Consider the following 17,886-nt stretch of genomic DNA (forward strand, 5'->3'; position numbering starts at 1 on the left):
ACTACTCATCATTCCTCGAGTAATGTTCACCACTTACTTTTTTTTTTTTATGAACAAATAACCCTAGAAAAGTTCTTAGGATATAATTTATCAACAACATTAAAAATCTAGAAATACGACCAATTCTAGCCAACAAATACGAAACGTTGGATTCTTTTAGACTAGATTACATACTATTGTAACATAATTTAAAACAGGTGGTACTCAATTATGCTACTTTGCCACTAAATATTAGAATATTTGAACAATTATGGATCCAAAATTATGCTGACTGGTCAACCCACGACTTTGTGGACAGTTGGCCCCCCAACTCTCTGCTCGTTGACTTTGTTCCTTGGGCCGGATCTATTTATTTAGTTTTGGTTTCTTTAAATTTTGGAGATTGAAATTGGCCCATCAAAATATGATCATTCCATCCATTCATTATTCTGACTTTATTTCACCCATAATATTTTTGGTTCCAATTACACGTTGTTGTTAAACTTAAAAAAAATATTTATTTTAACTATATAAAAAGAAAGTCGAAACGCGTGATTGACATATATCCTCCATATATGAGTTAGAATCCCCGACATGTTATAAAAAGGAAAAGATCAGAATCAAAATAAAAAGAAGACATAATTGAAAATTTTAGAAATTTATAAATAAAATTTCACAATTTAACCTAGCCAAAAATATAATGGTAATAGTTAGAATTAGAACGCGAAAGTTGCAGAAAAATTGGAGGAAGAAGAAGAAGGTGAGCTAGAGCTAGAGCTTGAAATCAATGGCAGTTGCTTCCAATTTCACCTCCCCTCATCTCACTTCTCCGCGCACTCTTTCTTTCTTCTTCAAGGCGTCCGTTTATTCCCTTCCCTTTCACAACTCCTGCACTTTCAAATCCACTTCCATTTCAACGTATAATGCCGTCAATGGCTCCAGCAGGAGCAAGCTCGTTTCGATCAAAGCCGTCTCATCCTCTTCTTCTTTTGGCTCTAGACTCGAGGAGAGTGTCAAAGCTACTATCTCCCAAAACCCAGTTGTGGTATACTCCAAGACATGGTGTTCGTGAGTTCAAATCTCATCCATTCGATCTTAATATTTGTAATCCCTTTTCAATTTTCTCGATGCCCGTTTTTCTGATTTGTGTTGAAATAGGATTCTCATTCTTGGTAATTCTGTTGAAGGTATTCTTCCGACGTTAAGGCGTTGTTCAAGAGGCTTGGGGTGCAGCCACTGGTCATTGAATTGGATGAATTAGGTCTTTTTTCTTATCTTCGCTTTTAATAACACTTCACATTAGATATACTCGCTCTGTAATGTTGTTTTCTTGGTAATTTCATGTATTTGATCTCGTGAATCAAATATAATCCGAGCCCATATGTGAGAATCTGTGTTAAGAACTAAGAAGTTTCTCCCCTTCAGGTCTCCAAGGGCCACAATTGCAAAAGGTTCTCGAGAGGCTTACTGGACAGCATACCGTACCAAATGTTTTCATCGGTTAGTATTGTATTCTGGAATCTTTAGCTATTGCTTGTCATCATAATTATCAATCAATCTTGTATTGCATGTGAGGAAAATATTATCCATTTATGTCGAGGCGATGCTTTATTTTAGGCTGAATATATGTTTTAGTCCCTAATACGCCCTTTTGTTTCAATTTCATCCCTTATATATTGATTTCTTTTTTTAAAATTTAGTCCTTACATTCTCTCAGAGTGAATTTAGGAGGGTTATGAGTGGTGGGCTAAATAAACTCCATGACCTCCCAAATCAAGGAGCACATGGAAAGGAGAGGAAACTTACCACACAGCGATGATTAGTTTCTACAACTAAACAAGAGTGACCTTTTGAAGTTTGTTTCCTTGAACTTTTTTATTCATTTTTCAACTATCAGTGAAAAGTTTGTTTCTCTTTTTTTTTTTTTTTGGGAAAAATTTGTTTCTTGTTAAAAAAAAAAAAAAAAAACTAAACTAGAGTAACCTAGTAGGAAAAAATTTGGGATAGTGGGTACTGGTAGTTAGTTCATTGAGGCAGTTCAACAAACACACAGTGGATGTAATGTGTTGGGTGAGGTGCTTCTACAATTTCCCAAATATGCCCTCTTAACACCCTTAATATTTTTCTACTCTGCCCCCAAAATATACCTTATTCTCAAGGTGTGGTTGATCAATTAACTCTCCCGTCAAATAAAACAAATTTGGATGACTTTTTTCCTTCCAAATCAGCCTCCAAACCCACCTCCCCAACTGCCATTCACGCAAGTGATTGATGGTTTCCATTCTCTTACTATTTCTCCAGGACCCCATCTTTATTCTCCAAAAGTTTTACAGTTGCAAAGAAGTATGGATATGTTTTAGTGGTTGTTTCTTCTTTCGTATCATGCTTCCACCACTCACAGCCTAGATGCCTCCGTTTCTCTAACATTGGAGTGCACTATTTTTGCTAATAACTTTTCTTCCCACTTCTCTTTCTTTTACGGTTGACTCCTCTTCTGTCATGTCTCCTCTCCCGTTGGTTTCTTTTTGTCCTTGCTTTGTAGTTCAATTTCATATTTATTTTCCTGTTTGTGTTCATTCCCTTTTTTTGTGAATCTATAGGGTCTCGATCTATGTAAGTTCCTTTCATTCCTAATTCCAGCTCTCACAACTTTCTCCATCACCTTCAAACTTGTGTTGGATCAATTCTCTTTGATCTTGTATAAGATGCATATACTCACCTTGTTGGGTTGATTTTCCTTTTGTCCTAATTGTTATCCTTGCCTTTGTTCTTCAATCTTGTGCCAAAAGTCTCTACCCAATTCCTCAAATGACTTCATATTGAATGATTTCACTTCTTGCCTCACTTTCTTCAACAACATTTCGTACATTTCCAATAGAATCCTCCTATATTTTGAATCCATTCCCAAAGGCTGGCGCGGGTGCCCCTAGGTACAGGGGAGCAAAGCTTAGACTCCCGGTTATCAAAAAAAGAAAAAAACATTTTGCTGCTAGTTTAATAGGACTTAAGAAATCTCTAGTTTTATTACATATAACATAATATTATAGTCTAGCCAAACAATCGAGAGGTTTGACACTCTCCTCTAATGACAAACCCATCGATACCCCAAAGGTCAATAGATTACTTTCTTCTCTCTCCAACGACCTAATGAGCTCAACTAACAAAAACAAGGAGAATTGTTTTGACATATCTACTAGCTGCGGAATTGAGTGTTTTATAATTGATACTAGCTTCGACTTTGTCACTCCTGACATATCGCTTTTCCAACTTTTGAAGAAAACTATGTGCATCCACATCTTCTAGAATTGAACCCAAAAATGTTTTATAATCATCAAACTCATGCGATTACACTTTTCCCATTTCTCCACTTGCCTCATTAGACTCACGAGGGGTAGAAATAGATTTGCCTTGCCAAAACCCAAGGTCGAGATCCATACAACCCATAATGATCTCTTTGCACTCTTTTCAAGACTTAAAATTTGCACTAGTTAGTAGCACGGGGACTTGACCCAACTGGGCAGGAATATTAGTTGTAGTAACCCATAGCAATGGTATAAAAAACAATAAATCTCAACACTAGTAATAACAAGAAGCTTTATGAGGACAAATAAGATACTAAACACAACATTAACAACCTTCCTTTGAGCTGACTATCACCCTCATGGCATTATGTTCATTGTAGCAAGTGAATATGTTATTTCGCCAAACTAATAACTTCATTTGGGCCATTACTAGAATGCACAAATAACGCATTCTCCAACATCTGATAATTTTGACTATATAAATTATTCGGTAACAAAGACTACTTTGACAACATGTTCTATCATTTGATAAATAAGCGGACAATTATGCAGGACTTAATATTTTATTATCGTTAATTATATCCATGAGAAAATAAAATACCAAAGCTATTTTCAATAATTAACAAATTTTTTTTTAACAATGATTGATGAAAAGGAGAAATGTTCAAAGATATAAACTTCGAAAAGAGTGAAAAAAGAGCAAAAAAAAAAGTAAAAATAAAATAACAACAAACAACAATAATTCTGAGATGATGAGAGAGCAAACCATTGTGGAGCTTTATACTTAGCTGAAAAGCAATATATACAGGATTTGTGTTTGCTTTGAAAACCCGCTGATTCCTTTCGTACCATAATTCTGAGATGATGGCTTATTAAGCCAAAGGAGATTAGCTTTCTTATGAAAATAAGCACCGCAATATAATTGTAGAATGTTATTAGAGGTCTCCAAATTCTAAACCCAAGATATGTTGAACAAAGAGAAGAAGAGAGGCCAACAATCAGCCGCATAAGAACAAGAGAAGAAAACATACTGTTGGAACTCACCACTAGCAGCACGCAATAGACATACCGTTGGCTGTAAATACATAAAAGGCATCTTCTTTTGCAAGATTTCTGATGTGTTGACTTTTCCCATAAGAAGAATCCAAGACAAGAGATTGACTCTTTTTGGACACCAGCCCCAATCTTTCCTAAAGAGCTAACAGTGAAAACGCCAGAATTCTCCAAACTCCAAATTCCAAATCCAAATATCCTCTGTCTCATGAAGCAAAGTCGAGGGGAGGAAAGATAGAAGATTTGCTAACTCAACAATCTCCTCATCTTTCAATAGTTAACTATTATTGATCATGCATAAATTTAACTAAATGGATAAAAGGTCCTCAAAATAGGCTAAAGGTCCAAGGAAAACCAAAATTTGACCATTAATAACCCAAAAAACCAGACAAATTGATCCAAAACAATTTGACTTGGCTGCTGGGGCTCGACAGCTCAACGACTAGGTGGCTTAGCGGCTCGGCAGTGCACTAGCTTGGCACTAGAGAATCGGAGAGGCGCGTCTCACACGCACGTGGCTGGCTGTCATGCCTGCACATGCTAGCTAGGGCCAAAATGTGCCCTCCTTTTTGTTTAACACCTTTACTGCCCACTGTCCACCTCAATGAATGCCACCTTTTAAGCCTCAATTCAAGCCACCTCAACAACATAAAATGAATGATAAAAAATGGAAACTTGGCATTGCTACCTCAGAGCAGCATTTTTTTTCCTATGTTGTTTGATAAAAGACATTTCACCTCCCTCACATTTTATAAACAGACGTTCTACATCAACATATCTGTTCATGACGGCGGGAGGAGCTATTTCATGGAGGAATGCCAAACAAGTTCTTGTAGCTTTGACCATGGTGGCAGATGGCAGAGTTCATTGCTACGCTATGAGGCAGTCAAATTATGCTTTATGGCTTAGAAAGTTTGTCACAGGACTAAGGATTATTGATGACATTAAAGGCCACTCAAAAGTTTTCGTGATAATAAGTCAGCAATCTCGTATTCTAATACAGCGAAATCTAAGTTTATTGACATAAATTTTCTTGTTTTTAGAAGAGAGTATATGATAAGTTAATTACCATAGAACATATAGGAACCAATGAAACGCTAGCAGATATACTTACCAAAGGTTTAACACCTAAAGTCTTTCTAGAGCATACTGCTTGTGTTGTTGCAGTTAATAGTACCTATGGTTAAGTGGGAGTGACTTTCCTACAGTGTTTTATTCTTTTATACATATATATTGTGATTTATATTTTATGCAGATTAGAAATGTTATATAGTTTGTTTATGAGCATTGGTTATATAAATGTAGATATATGGTGTTCTATCCCATTGTTTATATGATCTCATTAAAGGGTGGCCAGTTGGAAATTGGAATGTAAGGTCACCTAACGTGCAATCTCCACATCAATAGTGGAAATTAGCTACGACAATCTCCATTCCAAGAGACGATCCTTGATCCAACAATAAAAATAGTGAAAGCCATCCTAATCCTTTACTATTACAAAAAATAGATGAGATTGTTCTACGGTAAAGTTGTTAGTAAAAATGTGGACCACCTATTAATATAATTATATTATTGGACTATTTAAAGAATCGTCTAAAGTGATCTATAATTTAATGGACTCATGGACTTTCATTGGATATGGACTTTTATTTAGGTGGATACCCTAGAACTCTTAGTGGGCTTAATGGGTTGTAGGAAGGGTTCATAAATAGGATACAATGTTTATGGTCTCCAACAAACTAAACATATTTCAGTTCTCCTACTTCCCATTTGACTGAGAGAGTTTCGAGTCCTAGTGTGTTTTGTTGAGGAAGATGTCTCCCCTATACTAAGTTACTGCTGAATTTGACTGTATTATAACGAAATTGGATCTAAGTTTGATCGTTCTTCATATATTCTTAATTCTAAGAATTCGATAGGTATGATTTGGAATTTTGGAGGTTATAGCTTTTGTTAGAAATCCATTGCTTTTTTTCCTTTCTAGAAACTATTTACCTAAGGACACATGTCATGCCTTCACTAACTAAATCCTGATGGCTGGTAGCTTACCATGTGTTAAAGTCCATGCTTTGCCATGCCTTTGGTGGCCTCTTGAGCCCATCTTCTTTTCCATACCTAGCTGCTGTAGTTAAAGAAATAAATAGTTACAATAAATGTTTACATGTAGATACCCAAGAAGAAACATGGAATAGAATTCCCAGGCTCAAAATGCTTACATAGAAACACCCAAGATGTCCATAGGCAGGCTTCCAGATTTATAAAAAGCACATCAACATGAGTCGAAAGCTGAAAGAAGTATCTTTCTTGTTCAAATATGTATTAGTTTTATTTTTTTCTCATTGTGTCTACTCTTCATTCTTATGACTGGTAGTGCCTGATCATGTTGTGTATCAGACATAATCCTGCCTTCCAAAATAGCGTGTGACATCAAAACATGATATTATTATATATTTTACCAACTGTGAAATTGGTGTTTGAAAATTCTGCCCCTTTGTCTAGTCATTCAAAGAATTTTCAATCAATTTGTTCCGGTCAGTGTCGCGGATTCTCGAATGCCTAATGAGTATTGTTTAAACTCACATATCTCTCCTCTTTGGCCAGGGGGTAAACATATAGGCGGCTGTACAGGTACGTTTTTATGGCATAATTTTCTTTCAAACAAATTTTTATGAAATCTTCAAGTCACTGAAGGGAAGGCTACATTGCTTCAGTTATTCTGGTGTTGGTGACTGTGTCGGTGTCGGTGTTGCTTTCTTGTTGTGATGCAGATACCATGAAGCTACACCGGAAAGGAGAACTCGAGCCTTTGCTGTCGGAAGCTAATGCTAAAAATTCGGAGACGTAAGCAAGCCTCTGGGGACATTTTGCATTCTGAGCTGTTGATGTTCTCAATTCTACCTGAAGAGACACTTTGGGTTGTAGTTAGGAAAATATATGTCAAGTTGTTTGTGGATGCATTTGTTACAAAAAAAGAGAGCATTTTATTACCATTTGGAGTGCTGGTGATGTCTTCAACATTGTCTTTAAAAGCACTTAGATGCTGTTACAATTAAACCCAAGGACTGTAAGGGTTTAATGTTGTTCATTCTTACTTTGTTTGAAATTGTGTCTTGAAAATACTATTCTAAAAAACTATTTCAACTTGCATTATGATACCACTATAGCTGTGGTCAATGTCATAAATGTGCCTAGACATGAGAGAGAAAAAATCACAATATCACTCCATTGGTTTAAATACTGTTTTGATCTTTGGTGGTACTTTCAAAATATTTATTTTCGTCATCGTACTATAAAAAAGTGATCATTTTGGTCTTTTCATATTTTTTTTAGCACTAACATATGGGATGGAGGATCGAACTTACAACCTCTTGATTAGAGATATATGTCAATTATCGATGAGCTATGTTCGCTTTGGCAACTTACAACCTTTCAAGTAATGGTTGAGATTGCTATAGAATATCTTAAATTTGAAAATCCAAACAAAAATCGGGAGAAAAAAGAGTAAGAAAAATATAGTTCAAATTCCTGTAAGAAATGAATGAAAAGAGTCATTTTATAATCTTAAGAAAGGAAAGAGTTTCAAATTTTTGCCATAAGATTATAATTATGAATCAATTTAAGACAAAATTTTTCGTATTATATTTTATGACTTAAATTAAATTAATTATCATTTAGTAGTTATTAGGGGGAGTGACATAAGCTTTGTAAATTTAAAATTTTATATAAAAACAAAATTATCCAAAATTATTTTCAAAAAGATTGTAGTTTTTTTAAATTATAATATATATAAAATATTAAGATAAATTGTATTGACTATTAAAGAAAAAGTAAGAAGTTTATATTTTGACTGTGGAATGTAGAAAGATTTATTTTATTTAATAAATTACAATGGTTAAATTATATGATGGAGGGAGAGAAGTAGGTGTGAGATTTTTATTTATTACAATATTAAGAGACGATTTAGTTATCTGACTTGTCTTTTTTGACTAAGTGTTTACGATCACTTTTGTGGGTGAACCATAATTAAAGACAGACCTGCTAGTCCGTCCACTCTATGTCCTTCACGTGACATAGTGTTGGTCAATGCCTCCAACAGGCATGACCTTGAACGCCAACTAAAAATGGATATACCCTAAGAAAATTATATAAAAGCCAAGTATGATTCCTCTGTCTAATAGTGCGATTATTATTATTATTTATTACCATTAATTTATGTTTTATTTATTTCTTTTTAATTTTTTTTGTATTAAATGAATGTAATGTTTTATTTATTTATTTTTTTTTAATTTTTTGTATTAAATGAATTTATTTTATTTTGATGTTTATTTATTTGAAGTTGTTGAATTAGGGTTGAAACGTAATAGTCCAAAATGATTTTTCGTTTATCCCACTCTTTATCCCACTTTTAAATAGCAAGTATAAAGATAAGTGAAATATTACAAATACTTAAAAAAATAAGAAATAAGAAAACATATGTTTCTTTTTTTATTCCAAGACAACAAATTTAGAAATAAAAATAAAATTACACTCCTTAATTTATTACGATTATTAAATTTTTTTAAAATATAAAATTATAGTTATTTGACATAATAGTTTTAGCGGGACAAATGTAAGGTAAGACATTGAACTTTTGAGATTAAAGATTAAAGAAAGAAGATAATAGATGTCTTTATTTTGACATAATTTAAAAATTACAAACTTAGATGTCTTTATTTATATATATATATAGTAAAGGAACAAGTACTGATGAGATTTTACAAGTAGTAATAGAGATTCTTAATTAAGAGGATTTGTGATAGGAAATATGGTTGATAAGATAGTTATTTTGGTATCCTTTCATTCACCCAAAGATGTAGGAACATGTATGTTTTGTAGATACATTTAAAAATTGAACTTCGTTTATTTCTTGAAAATGATTTACGAAGCACGTGATGAGGAAGGTGACGAGTCTGGAAACCTAGAAGGAGGAATTAGGTTAACCTTTTGGATGCATTAAAAAAAGAGCAATAATCCCTTCGTCGATGGAGGAGGTGATGAGTCAGAAAACTTTTGACTCGTCCTAGAATGAGGAATTAGGTTACCTTTTGGATGCATTACAAAAAATGGCCATAATCCTTTAGTCGGTGGAGGAGGTGATGAGTCTGAGAACCTTTGACTCGGCCCAGAAGGAGGAATTAGGTTACCTTTTGGATGCATTACAAAAAAGGGCCAAAATCCCTTCGTCGGTGGAGGATGTGATGAGTCCGAGAACCTTTGACTCGGCCCCGAAGGAGGAATTATGTTACCTTTTGGATGTGTTACCAAAAAGGGCCATAATCCCTTCGTCGATGGAGGTGGTGATGAGTCAGAGAACCTTTGACTCGGCCCAGAAGGAGGAATTAGGTTGCCCTTTGGATGTATTACAAAATAGGGCCACAATTTCTTCTTTGAAATGGTAGATAGAGCATGCGGTGGAGAAGGTGAAGAGTCTGATATCCTTTCACTCAACCTAGTTTGATGCATAATTGGTACTCGTTCTAAGTACATTTCCTTGTTAACCATCGATTCTTTTTCTTGAATGGAGTATTCTAAATCTTTGTTGGCGACAATAATTTTTCTAGCATCTGTTTGGAAAATGAAAAGATGAAATCCCACGAGTATAAGAGTGCATGCTCCCAAAAACACTTTAGAACTAATTGACTCCATTTCTTCTACGTTCTTTCTAATCTTCTTTGCATCGCTTCCTTTATATAGCCTTGGGTTTAGAATTGAAATTAAGGGAGAGTTCGGTATAAAATCTAAAAATAATAATTGGTTTTGAAAAAAACACGGAATTTGTCAAAAATCTAGTTGGTAGGAAGTTTCTAAAATAAAATTGTTGAATCCAAAATTAGTCCTTTTTTAAGCTCATTTCTAAAAGACATTTTCAAAGTTTTCCTAATTTTGTTGGGTTGTTTTGTTTAAACAAATGTGTTAATATATTAGTATATAATCAATTGTATCAATAATGTGCGAAAATTCCACTCAGTTCAATAAGGCAATTTTAATCTTAAACTTTCAATTTTACCATGGAGTTTTATTAAGTGATTAAACTAACACCTTTGAGTAGTCTACGGTCTTTCTGTTTTTGTTTCTTATTTCTCGTTTCCAATTTTCTTAAGAAATTTAAGTATTTTGTAATTTATTATGTTTTTTCTTTCTATCTTTTTCTCGGAACATTCTCAAAATTATATAGAAATTTTAGAATTCTTTCCATTTTCGAAAACATAAATAAAAATGATTATTTTATCATCCTTGAATCTAGAGACGTTGGAGCTATACAATCCATTTCTCTTCATTAAAAATGAAAAAATAGAAACAAGAAATAGGTCAACAGATGAGCCCTTATTTTTCTTTCTTTCTCTATTTTAAGATTTATGACAACTTGTAGGCATTTTTACGGCTAGACAAGATTATTATTCGGCATTAAATTTTGAGATATGTTAGATACCTTTTACTATTTTAGTTTTAAGGTCCGTATATATTTTTGTGTTAGAAAAACAAATAATATGCAGAAAATTAATTATAATATTAAATAATTACTTAATCTATAATATTAAATTTAAAATAACGTAGTTCCTAACTTTTATTCATTTACTATGTAATAATGGTTTAATTATTAAGTTTTGAGGTTAACAAATTCTTTGTTTTTTCCTTACATTTTTATTCTCTTAAATTTCTAAATCAGTTTCTTGGCATCTTGCAGTATATTATATTTAAAATGAAGATTCAATTAAGAACATAGAGAAAATTCTTTGAAAAAAAGTGTGCGATAAAATTTTCTTATAATTACTAATATATGGTTACTAATTTTCAATGGGAAAACAAAAAACGAATGCAAATAAAAAAAGGTGAAAAAGAAGTAGAATTGTCCATTGAAAAGCGAAGAGAAAAATTAAAAGATCAATCAATATAAATAAAATTGCAGCAAACATAGATTTTCAAAATACATGTAAAAATAAAAAATAAAAAATAAAGATTTGGAAATTATAAATATACCTAATATAAATCACCTGAAAGAAAGAAGTAACGGTAATGTATAATTTTCAACTTTTTCATATATTTTATTTAATAATTTTATATTTATATCTATATTATATATAATTTAAAAATATTATGTTTTATATTTTTAACAAATTTTATTTCAAACAATGAAACCTACTCATTCATGGATTGAAAAATGTGTTCATGAAAAATATATCACATTTATCCATTGTAATACAAAAATATTTTACTCCAAAACATCAACATTGACAGATTAAACTTATTCTAATAGAAATTTTAGATGAATTTCTTAAACTATATTTTATCGGTGAAAAAGATAATAGTATCATGTTTAGAAAGAATATATGCATCCAATAACAACTCTCTTCGTCGTAAAATGAGGTATACCGACACAAATATATATCATTATCTACTTTGTCAAAAATATATATACACACATTATCAACCAACTTTATTAATAGAAGATTAATCATATATTTTTGATAATTGATATATATCTCTGAAAATCAAATGGTGAATTCGATCGCCGAGCGTGGAGGGTAGCACGTGAATCTAATTGGTGTAAAATATAAAAGTGAAAAATGTGATATCCGGTCTCCGTGAAGCATTTTGGCGCCTAATTTTCCATGGGAGAGACGCCAAGAAGAAGCAGAATCCTTCGGTTGTAGGGCATAGATGAAGCGCAAAGCGACCCTCCTCCGAGCTTCTCCACAGCGTCTTCATGCCTCAGAATTCCAACCAAACAATGGTTTCTCTTCCATTTCTCATGTTTTTGGGTTTCCAATATAATACTGCTGTCTCTTCGTTTCGCTCTTCAATCATCAATCCCACTCCATGCTTTCCCCCTTTGATATTTCAGTTCCTCATTCCAGTTTTCGATTACTTTCGTAAAAATGCCAATTGTATATCAATTTCTGCACGAACCCAATTTTTCTTCTGATCTCGTATTGTATATACTCTGTAATTAACTATTATGTGGTTTGTTTGTAAAATTCAACATCATTGATTTGAATACATATTGAATCTTTCAGATCACATCAGTTTCATCTTTTCATTTTTGGGACACATGCAATTTTTAACACACTTATAAATGTAACTTTTTGGGTTGAAAATGATTGTTTAGTCTCATGTAGTTGTACAAATAGTGAGAAAGATTCTTTTCTTTTTCCTTTTTCTTCATTGATTTCTTCCTTCGCTCTCGTTATCATGTCACTGTTTTGCAAAATGCGAGAACACCCTTTTTAGTTTGGTTCCATATTAGCAATAAGGATAGGTTTTCCTATGTATCAACCATCCAAGTTACGTTTGCAATTGTGTTAAACTACAAGAGTATATTTTTCAGTCAATCCCCTGTTTGCTCTAATTTGTTACAGCTAGTGAATTTCTACCTAGTAAATTAAATGACTCCGACAGTTTTTCTTTTCAAATAATGTTGCTAATCCTTTATGAACATTCCTAACAGAAAGTAGCTGTCGTAAAAGAATAAAAGTTAGAGATCTTAATAATGATGCACCTTTGACATGCAAAAGAGACACTTCTCCTATACGGGCCATACCCTCGAAAGAAGGACATGTTACGAACCGTAAGTTTTATAAATTACCCAACTCTCTTGTTGTAGTTTGCTACAGTAGCGAGATATAAGGCTCGGTGTTATTATTACTACTCATCTTTGTACTTTTTTTTTTGTTTTATTCTAGTTAAGTTTCTTATTGTCTTAACGCACGAACCCTTGTTGAATTGTTGAAATGTTTTCTTTTGTGGGAACAATGAGAAGCAAATACTGCAAAAACTTCTGAGTTTGCATTCTTTAAGAAGTTCAAGGAAGATGCAACCCTTAGATTCAGTTCCTCTCTTCCACGTCAAAAGGAACTTCAATCAAAGAAGTTCAACCCAAGAGGTTGCTTCAGAGGTAAGACGTAAGTTTTAGCCAAAAAAAAAAAAAAAAGAAAAGAAAAATGCTTTGGGATACGAAAAATGTGTAGATCTTTTATAAGAACTATACTTCCGGTATCTTCCTTATATCTGCACATGTGAGGCTAAAACCTTCCAGTCAGCCTCATGTTAGCTTGTACTTTTTCTTCAAGTTAAACCATTCTTAGAATTAACCATAAAACATAGGATCACAATAAAAGTTGTACGTGCCTTGTAACTTGTAACAATTTTTTTCTTTCCAACCAGAGAGAACCAGCCCTGTCAAAAACTGCTGCAAGGACTTCACATCACATTTTCTTGTTGAAAATGTGACTCCTGTTAACTTTGATTCAATGAGTTCTCCACTCGGTAATTCCTCCAAAATTTCGGGTGTACACTGCTTGCAGACGTTCATCAAATTTTATATTCTATTTTATGTCAATTCGTGTCTGACATGTAGATTGACAGAACATGTATAATTGAAGACGTTATTAATATTTTGTAACATTACCTTTTTCTTTCATCATGCATACCTCCATGTATTCCTCCCACTATACTATGTAGGTTAATGTAGTGGAGTAAATTATATGCAAGCAAGCAAATCAACATAAATTATGAATTTTGGTTTGATAATTGATGTGCATGATCCTGGATGGATGTGTAAAAAAGTCAATGGAGCAAGTATATGGCTAGTATTAACTGAGTTGTCACTATTGATGTGTCACTGAAAAGATATCTATTAAGTCTGTAAAACATAATTTGTGTACCATTTACTGATGTTAGTTCTATACAATGAATTGGAAAAAAAAAAGTAATATCTCTCAATTTGGTTCTTGTTATTTTGGGTTTGAATTACATGATGAAATCAAAGCCTACAGGAAAACAAAATAGTTTCCAAATAGTAACTTGAGTCCTTTGTTTTATTGAAGAGGAGGTAGATGTGAAACAAGCTCATGAAACATTGGATATACAGAGCAAACAGAGAAGCATGGAAAATGATGGTAATTCTTTGTCATCTGATTTTCTTTCTATTTCCTTTTTTTTATCTTTCTTCCTTTTTTAAAAAAAAAAAAATAGAGAATCCCAACTTTGAATTTTGATCAGCGAGTGTCATCTTTTGGAAATACATAAATTTGTTGTTACATTCCTTGGTTTCTTTTTTAATCCATTTTTGCATTCTTAACGGAGTTGGGGATTCTTGATCTTATAGTTTTAAAAACATTCTGAGTCGTGTTCATTGACATGTAATGTATTTGTTTACCTTTCTACATTAAAAGAAAGATGGGATATTCATGCAGATATTTTTAGTAGGAAGAGGCAGAAATTACGTCAGTTCATTCAGAGTATGTCATTCTATGGAACGCTTGATTCATACGAAAAGGGGTCAGACTCGCCTCTGATTTATCTGTTATTTCATTAACTTTCTGGCTCCAACAATGGAGTTCTTTGAAACTTTTCCAGGTCTGGTGGTGTTATTTCCATGCTACTTGGCCGGCTTCTACCTGAGAGCAGTCAGTATAGGGTATGCTCTTTTACCGTTATCCAATAGTTTCAACTTTTTCGGATTTTTCAGCTCAATTAAAACTGTTCTTAAAAATTCTATCAATTCAGCTCTATGTGAATAGCTACTGATTTTAGAATGAACCTGATTCCCCACAGTTCGATAATAACTCGGAAAAACTACAATGGTTTCCTGGAAGTTGCTCTTCAAGACTTGATCATGAGCATCATTTGAATAATAATTCATCATCCTTTCGTTTGAATAAATCGAGAAGAAGGGTTCTCTCCCACTCTGACTTCTCAACCAATAGCAATGATAACGAATTCCAAGTTAAGTACAGAACCAACGAATCTGACTGTGAATTAGAAGGAACAATTACTTTGCTGGATGCCAATAGTTCACTTCTTACTGTTGAAGACTATAAATCGCTTATTTCCAGCCAGTTCAAACCGCGATATAGTCGATATGATTTTGGTGAACCTTTGCAACTAATAAAGCAAGAGCCAGAAGCTCTTCTGCTCAGTTGGGATATTGACAACATAAAAGATGAAAGTGCTTTTTCTTCTCAACTTACAGAATTGAACGAATTTGCCGAGCCACCAACTTCATTTGCTGATGATCACCAGCCAAACTTGCATGAGAGATCTGGTGCCGTGGCGCTGTGTTCATCTCCTTTCCCTTCCAGTAATCATGGAAACTTATACTCATTTCCATACTCCAGTTTAGCCAGCTATCAAATTCATGGGTCAAGTAGGCAGGAAAATACACATGCCGCTTTCAACAACCTGCATTTGAACTTCTCATATGTACCCAAATGTCTTATTCAGTGTGATAATTACACCGATTACAATGGCAGCTGTGACTTCTTCCACACACAAAGTGCGCGTTGGCTTATGAACAATGTGCTGGATGACGAACCTCAGCATTCTTCTATAGAAAGTCTCAGCGCTTCTGGCTTTGTATTTGATCTTGGATGGAAATGTTTCTCAGGCTCAGAAGAGCATTGCCAAACAGCTTATCATATACTTGAATTCCCAATGGATGAAATGAGACCTACAGTCCCCGTCCATGAAGATTGCAATTATGGCAGTTCATATGACGCATTCGTTGAAGATCGGCCGCCCTTCTTTATCCAGCCCAAGTCGTTCTTTCAAGAAAGGAAGGTATGCTCTCTACTGACTGATAAAATAAATGTTGATATAACTGAAATGGATTACATATGACTTGATTGATCCTTTTGATTCTGTGTCCTTTTTCTGGTGTGTGTGTGTGGAAGAAACAAAAAAAAAAGAAGTTTCTTGGTTGAGACTTGGAGAGGACTCAACTTGATTGAAATACAGTCAATACGTAAGGGGTAGTGTTTCATGGTAGGATGAAAATTTCTCTCTAAGAGCTTCAAGTTTTGTGCAGTACAGAGACAGATTGTTACTTGAATCATTTTCTTGAGAGAACCACTCTACTACATCTACCCCCAACTAATTTGTACATTCATACTCATGGAATCCATGGCCCGTTTCTTGAGAGAACGATTTCTTGCTTCTCGTTTCCAATATTATTAAGAAATATAAACATTTCACACCTATTTATTGTTTTTTGTTTCTCAGTTTATAGAAACATGTATAGAAATTTTTGGAACAACAAAAACAAGTTTCCTGTTTCTTGTTTCCGTTTTCAATTTGTTATAAAATATATATAAGAATATAGTTTTATCATGCTTGAATTTATGTGGGTTGGGCATCAGAAACAAAAACAAGAATGTTAACAAACGGGTTCTAAATTTTTAATTTTGTGTCTAATAGATCGTTAAACTTTAGAAGTGTCTAATAAGATCATAACTTTTCAATTTTAAAATTGAAAAATCAAGATTCTATTAGACACGTAACTCAATTGTCTTATAGATTTATAAATGTAAAAAATGTCAAATAGGCGAGGGATCAATTAAGGATCTATTAAACATAAAATTAAAAGTTTTGAAATCTATAAGACATTTTCAAAATTTAGGAATCTATTCGACATAAAATTGAAAAATTGTGAATCTATTAGATATTCTTTAAAGTTCACGGACCTATTAGACAAGACTTTGAAAGTTTAAAGACTAAATTTGTAATTTAAGGAAATTATTTTTAAGAATTGTTACTGAGTTGTAAATGTTAGAGGAGTGTTTGATTCATGATTCTTTTTCTCCTTTTGGGTTCATGAATTGGGTGTCTTACTTGAGTTATAATGTTAAGTCTATGTTTGATAGTGATACGCAAGTTTTTTTTTTTTTAATTTCTTTTATTTTAGATTATATATTTGATAATACAACATAGGTGCACAAACAAATCACACATTTAATTTATAAATCATAAAGGTCTTTTTTTTTTAGCTTTTTATCCCGATACTAGAAGCACCGACGCTCACCTCAAAGTTTGGACCTCGAGAGACATCAAGAGTTTTCGATATTAAACACTCATCCAAAAGTTTAATAACAAAATATCATGGTAAGTGAAACTCCAACGTCCCATGTCCTTGCCAATAGAGCTGCTCTCGGAACAACTATGTACACAAATTCAAACTTCTTAATTCTAAACCATACATGAGCCAAATTCTTCTAAATATATTTCACAACTATTCCACAAGTCTCAAAAACTTCAAAATAATTATAGAAAGTGATTTGAGAATTATTTTTCATATAATCTTGCTCTTTTAAAAATTTTAAATTTTTTTTTATGGGTTGAGAAAGAGAAATTTGGTGGAGAGTAACATGGGATGGCATTAAATAAATTAGAAAGAAATGTACCTAAAATTGACTTTTGTATTATTGAAATTTGAAGGTTTTTATTTGTTCCACCAAAGCCACAGTGGTTGGGTGGTTGTTATATGACCAACACTCTATATGGTCCCTTGCCCTTCTCACCAAATTCCATTATTCAATTATTGTTCATTTTTCAGCAATGCTTATAAATAATAGACTTTCTTAACCATTCTAAATATTTTTATTTTCTTAAACTGTTATGGAAAAGAATCAATTTCTACTTTTAGACTTAGCCAGTTGTATCAATTTTCACCGTAAACTTTCCGTTTTATCATATTGAAGCCTAAATTTAGAACTTATTAATTTAATTAATGAGAATA

At 33.1% G+C, this 17,886-nt stretch overlaps 2 protein-coding genes across 5 annotated transcripts; both read left to right on the plus strand.

Annotated features, from left to right (window-relative positions):
- The first annotated feature begins 661 nt into the window (after nt 1-661).
- Nucleotides 662-7,492, plus strand: LOC111024192 (Thioredoxin superfamily protein). 4 transcript variants are annotated; one of them, XM_088117111.1, is made up of 5 exons: nt 662-1,047; nt 1,167-1,240; nt 1,405-1,479; nt 6,834-6,962; nt 7,103-7,492. In XM_088117111.1, the coding sequence occupies exons 1-5, from the start codon at nt 767-769 to the stop codon at nt 7,177-7,179; spliced, it is 636 nt and encodes a 211-aa protein (XP_087973237.1). In that variant the 5' UTR covers nt 662-766; the 3' UTR covers nt 7,180-7,492. The 4 variants fall into 4 exon arrangements, with proteins under 4 accessions (XP_087973237.1, XP_022157517.1, XP_087973238.1 ...); XM_022301824.2 differs by having other exon boundaries at nt 667-1,047; nt 6,936-6,962; XM_022301825.2 differs by lacking the exons at nt 6,834-6,962; nt 7,103-7,492 and adding an exon at nt 5,094-5,588 and having other exon boundaries at nt 664-1,047.
- A 4,439-nt stretch (nt 7,493-11,931) lies between these two features.
- Nucleotides 11,932-16,363, plus strand: LOC111024178 (uncharacterized). The gene is made up of 8 exons (XM_022301791.2): nt 11,932-12,105; nt 12,820-12,939; nt 13,132-13,266; nt 13,536-13,637; nt 14,198-14,269; nt 14,567-14,651; nt 14,730-14,790; nt 14,928-16,363. Exons 1-8 carry the CDS (start codon nt 12,033-12,035, stop codon nt 15,990-15,992), a joined length of 1,713 nt encoding a protein of 570 aa, XP_022157483.2. The 5' UTR covers nt 11,932-12,032; the 3' UTR covers nt 15,993-16,363.
- The last annotated feature ends 1,523 nt before the right edge of the window (nt 16,364-17,886 follow it).

This window comes from Momordica charantia (assembly GCF_013281855.1).
Source record: "Momordica charantia cultivar OHB3-1 chromosome 9 unlocalized genomic scaffold, Mcharantia_2.0 BLBB01000009.1, whole genome shotgun sequence".
Lineage (NCBI taxonomy): Eukaryota > Viridiplantae > Streptophyta > Magnoliopsida > Cucurbitales > Cucurbitaceae > Momordica > Momordica charantia.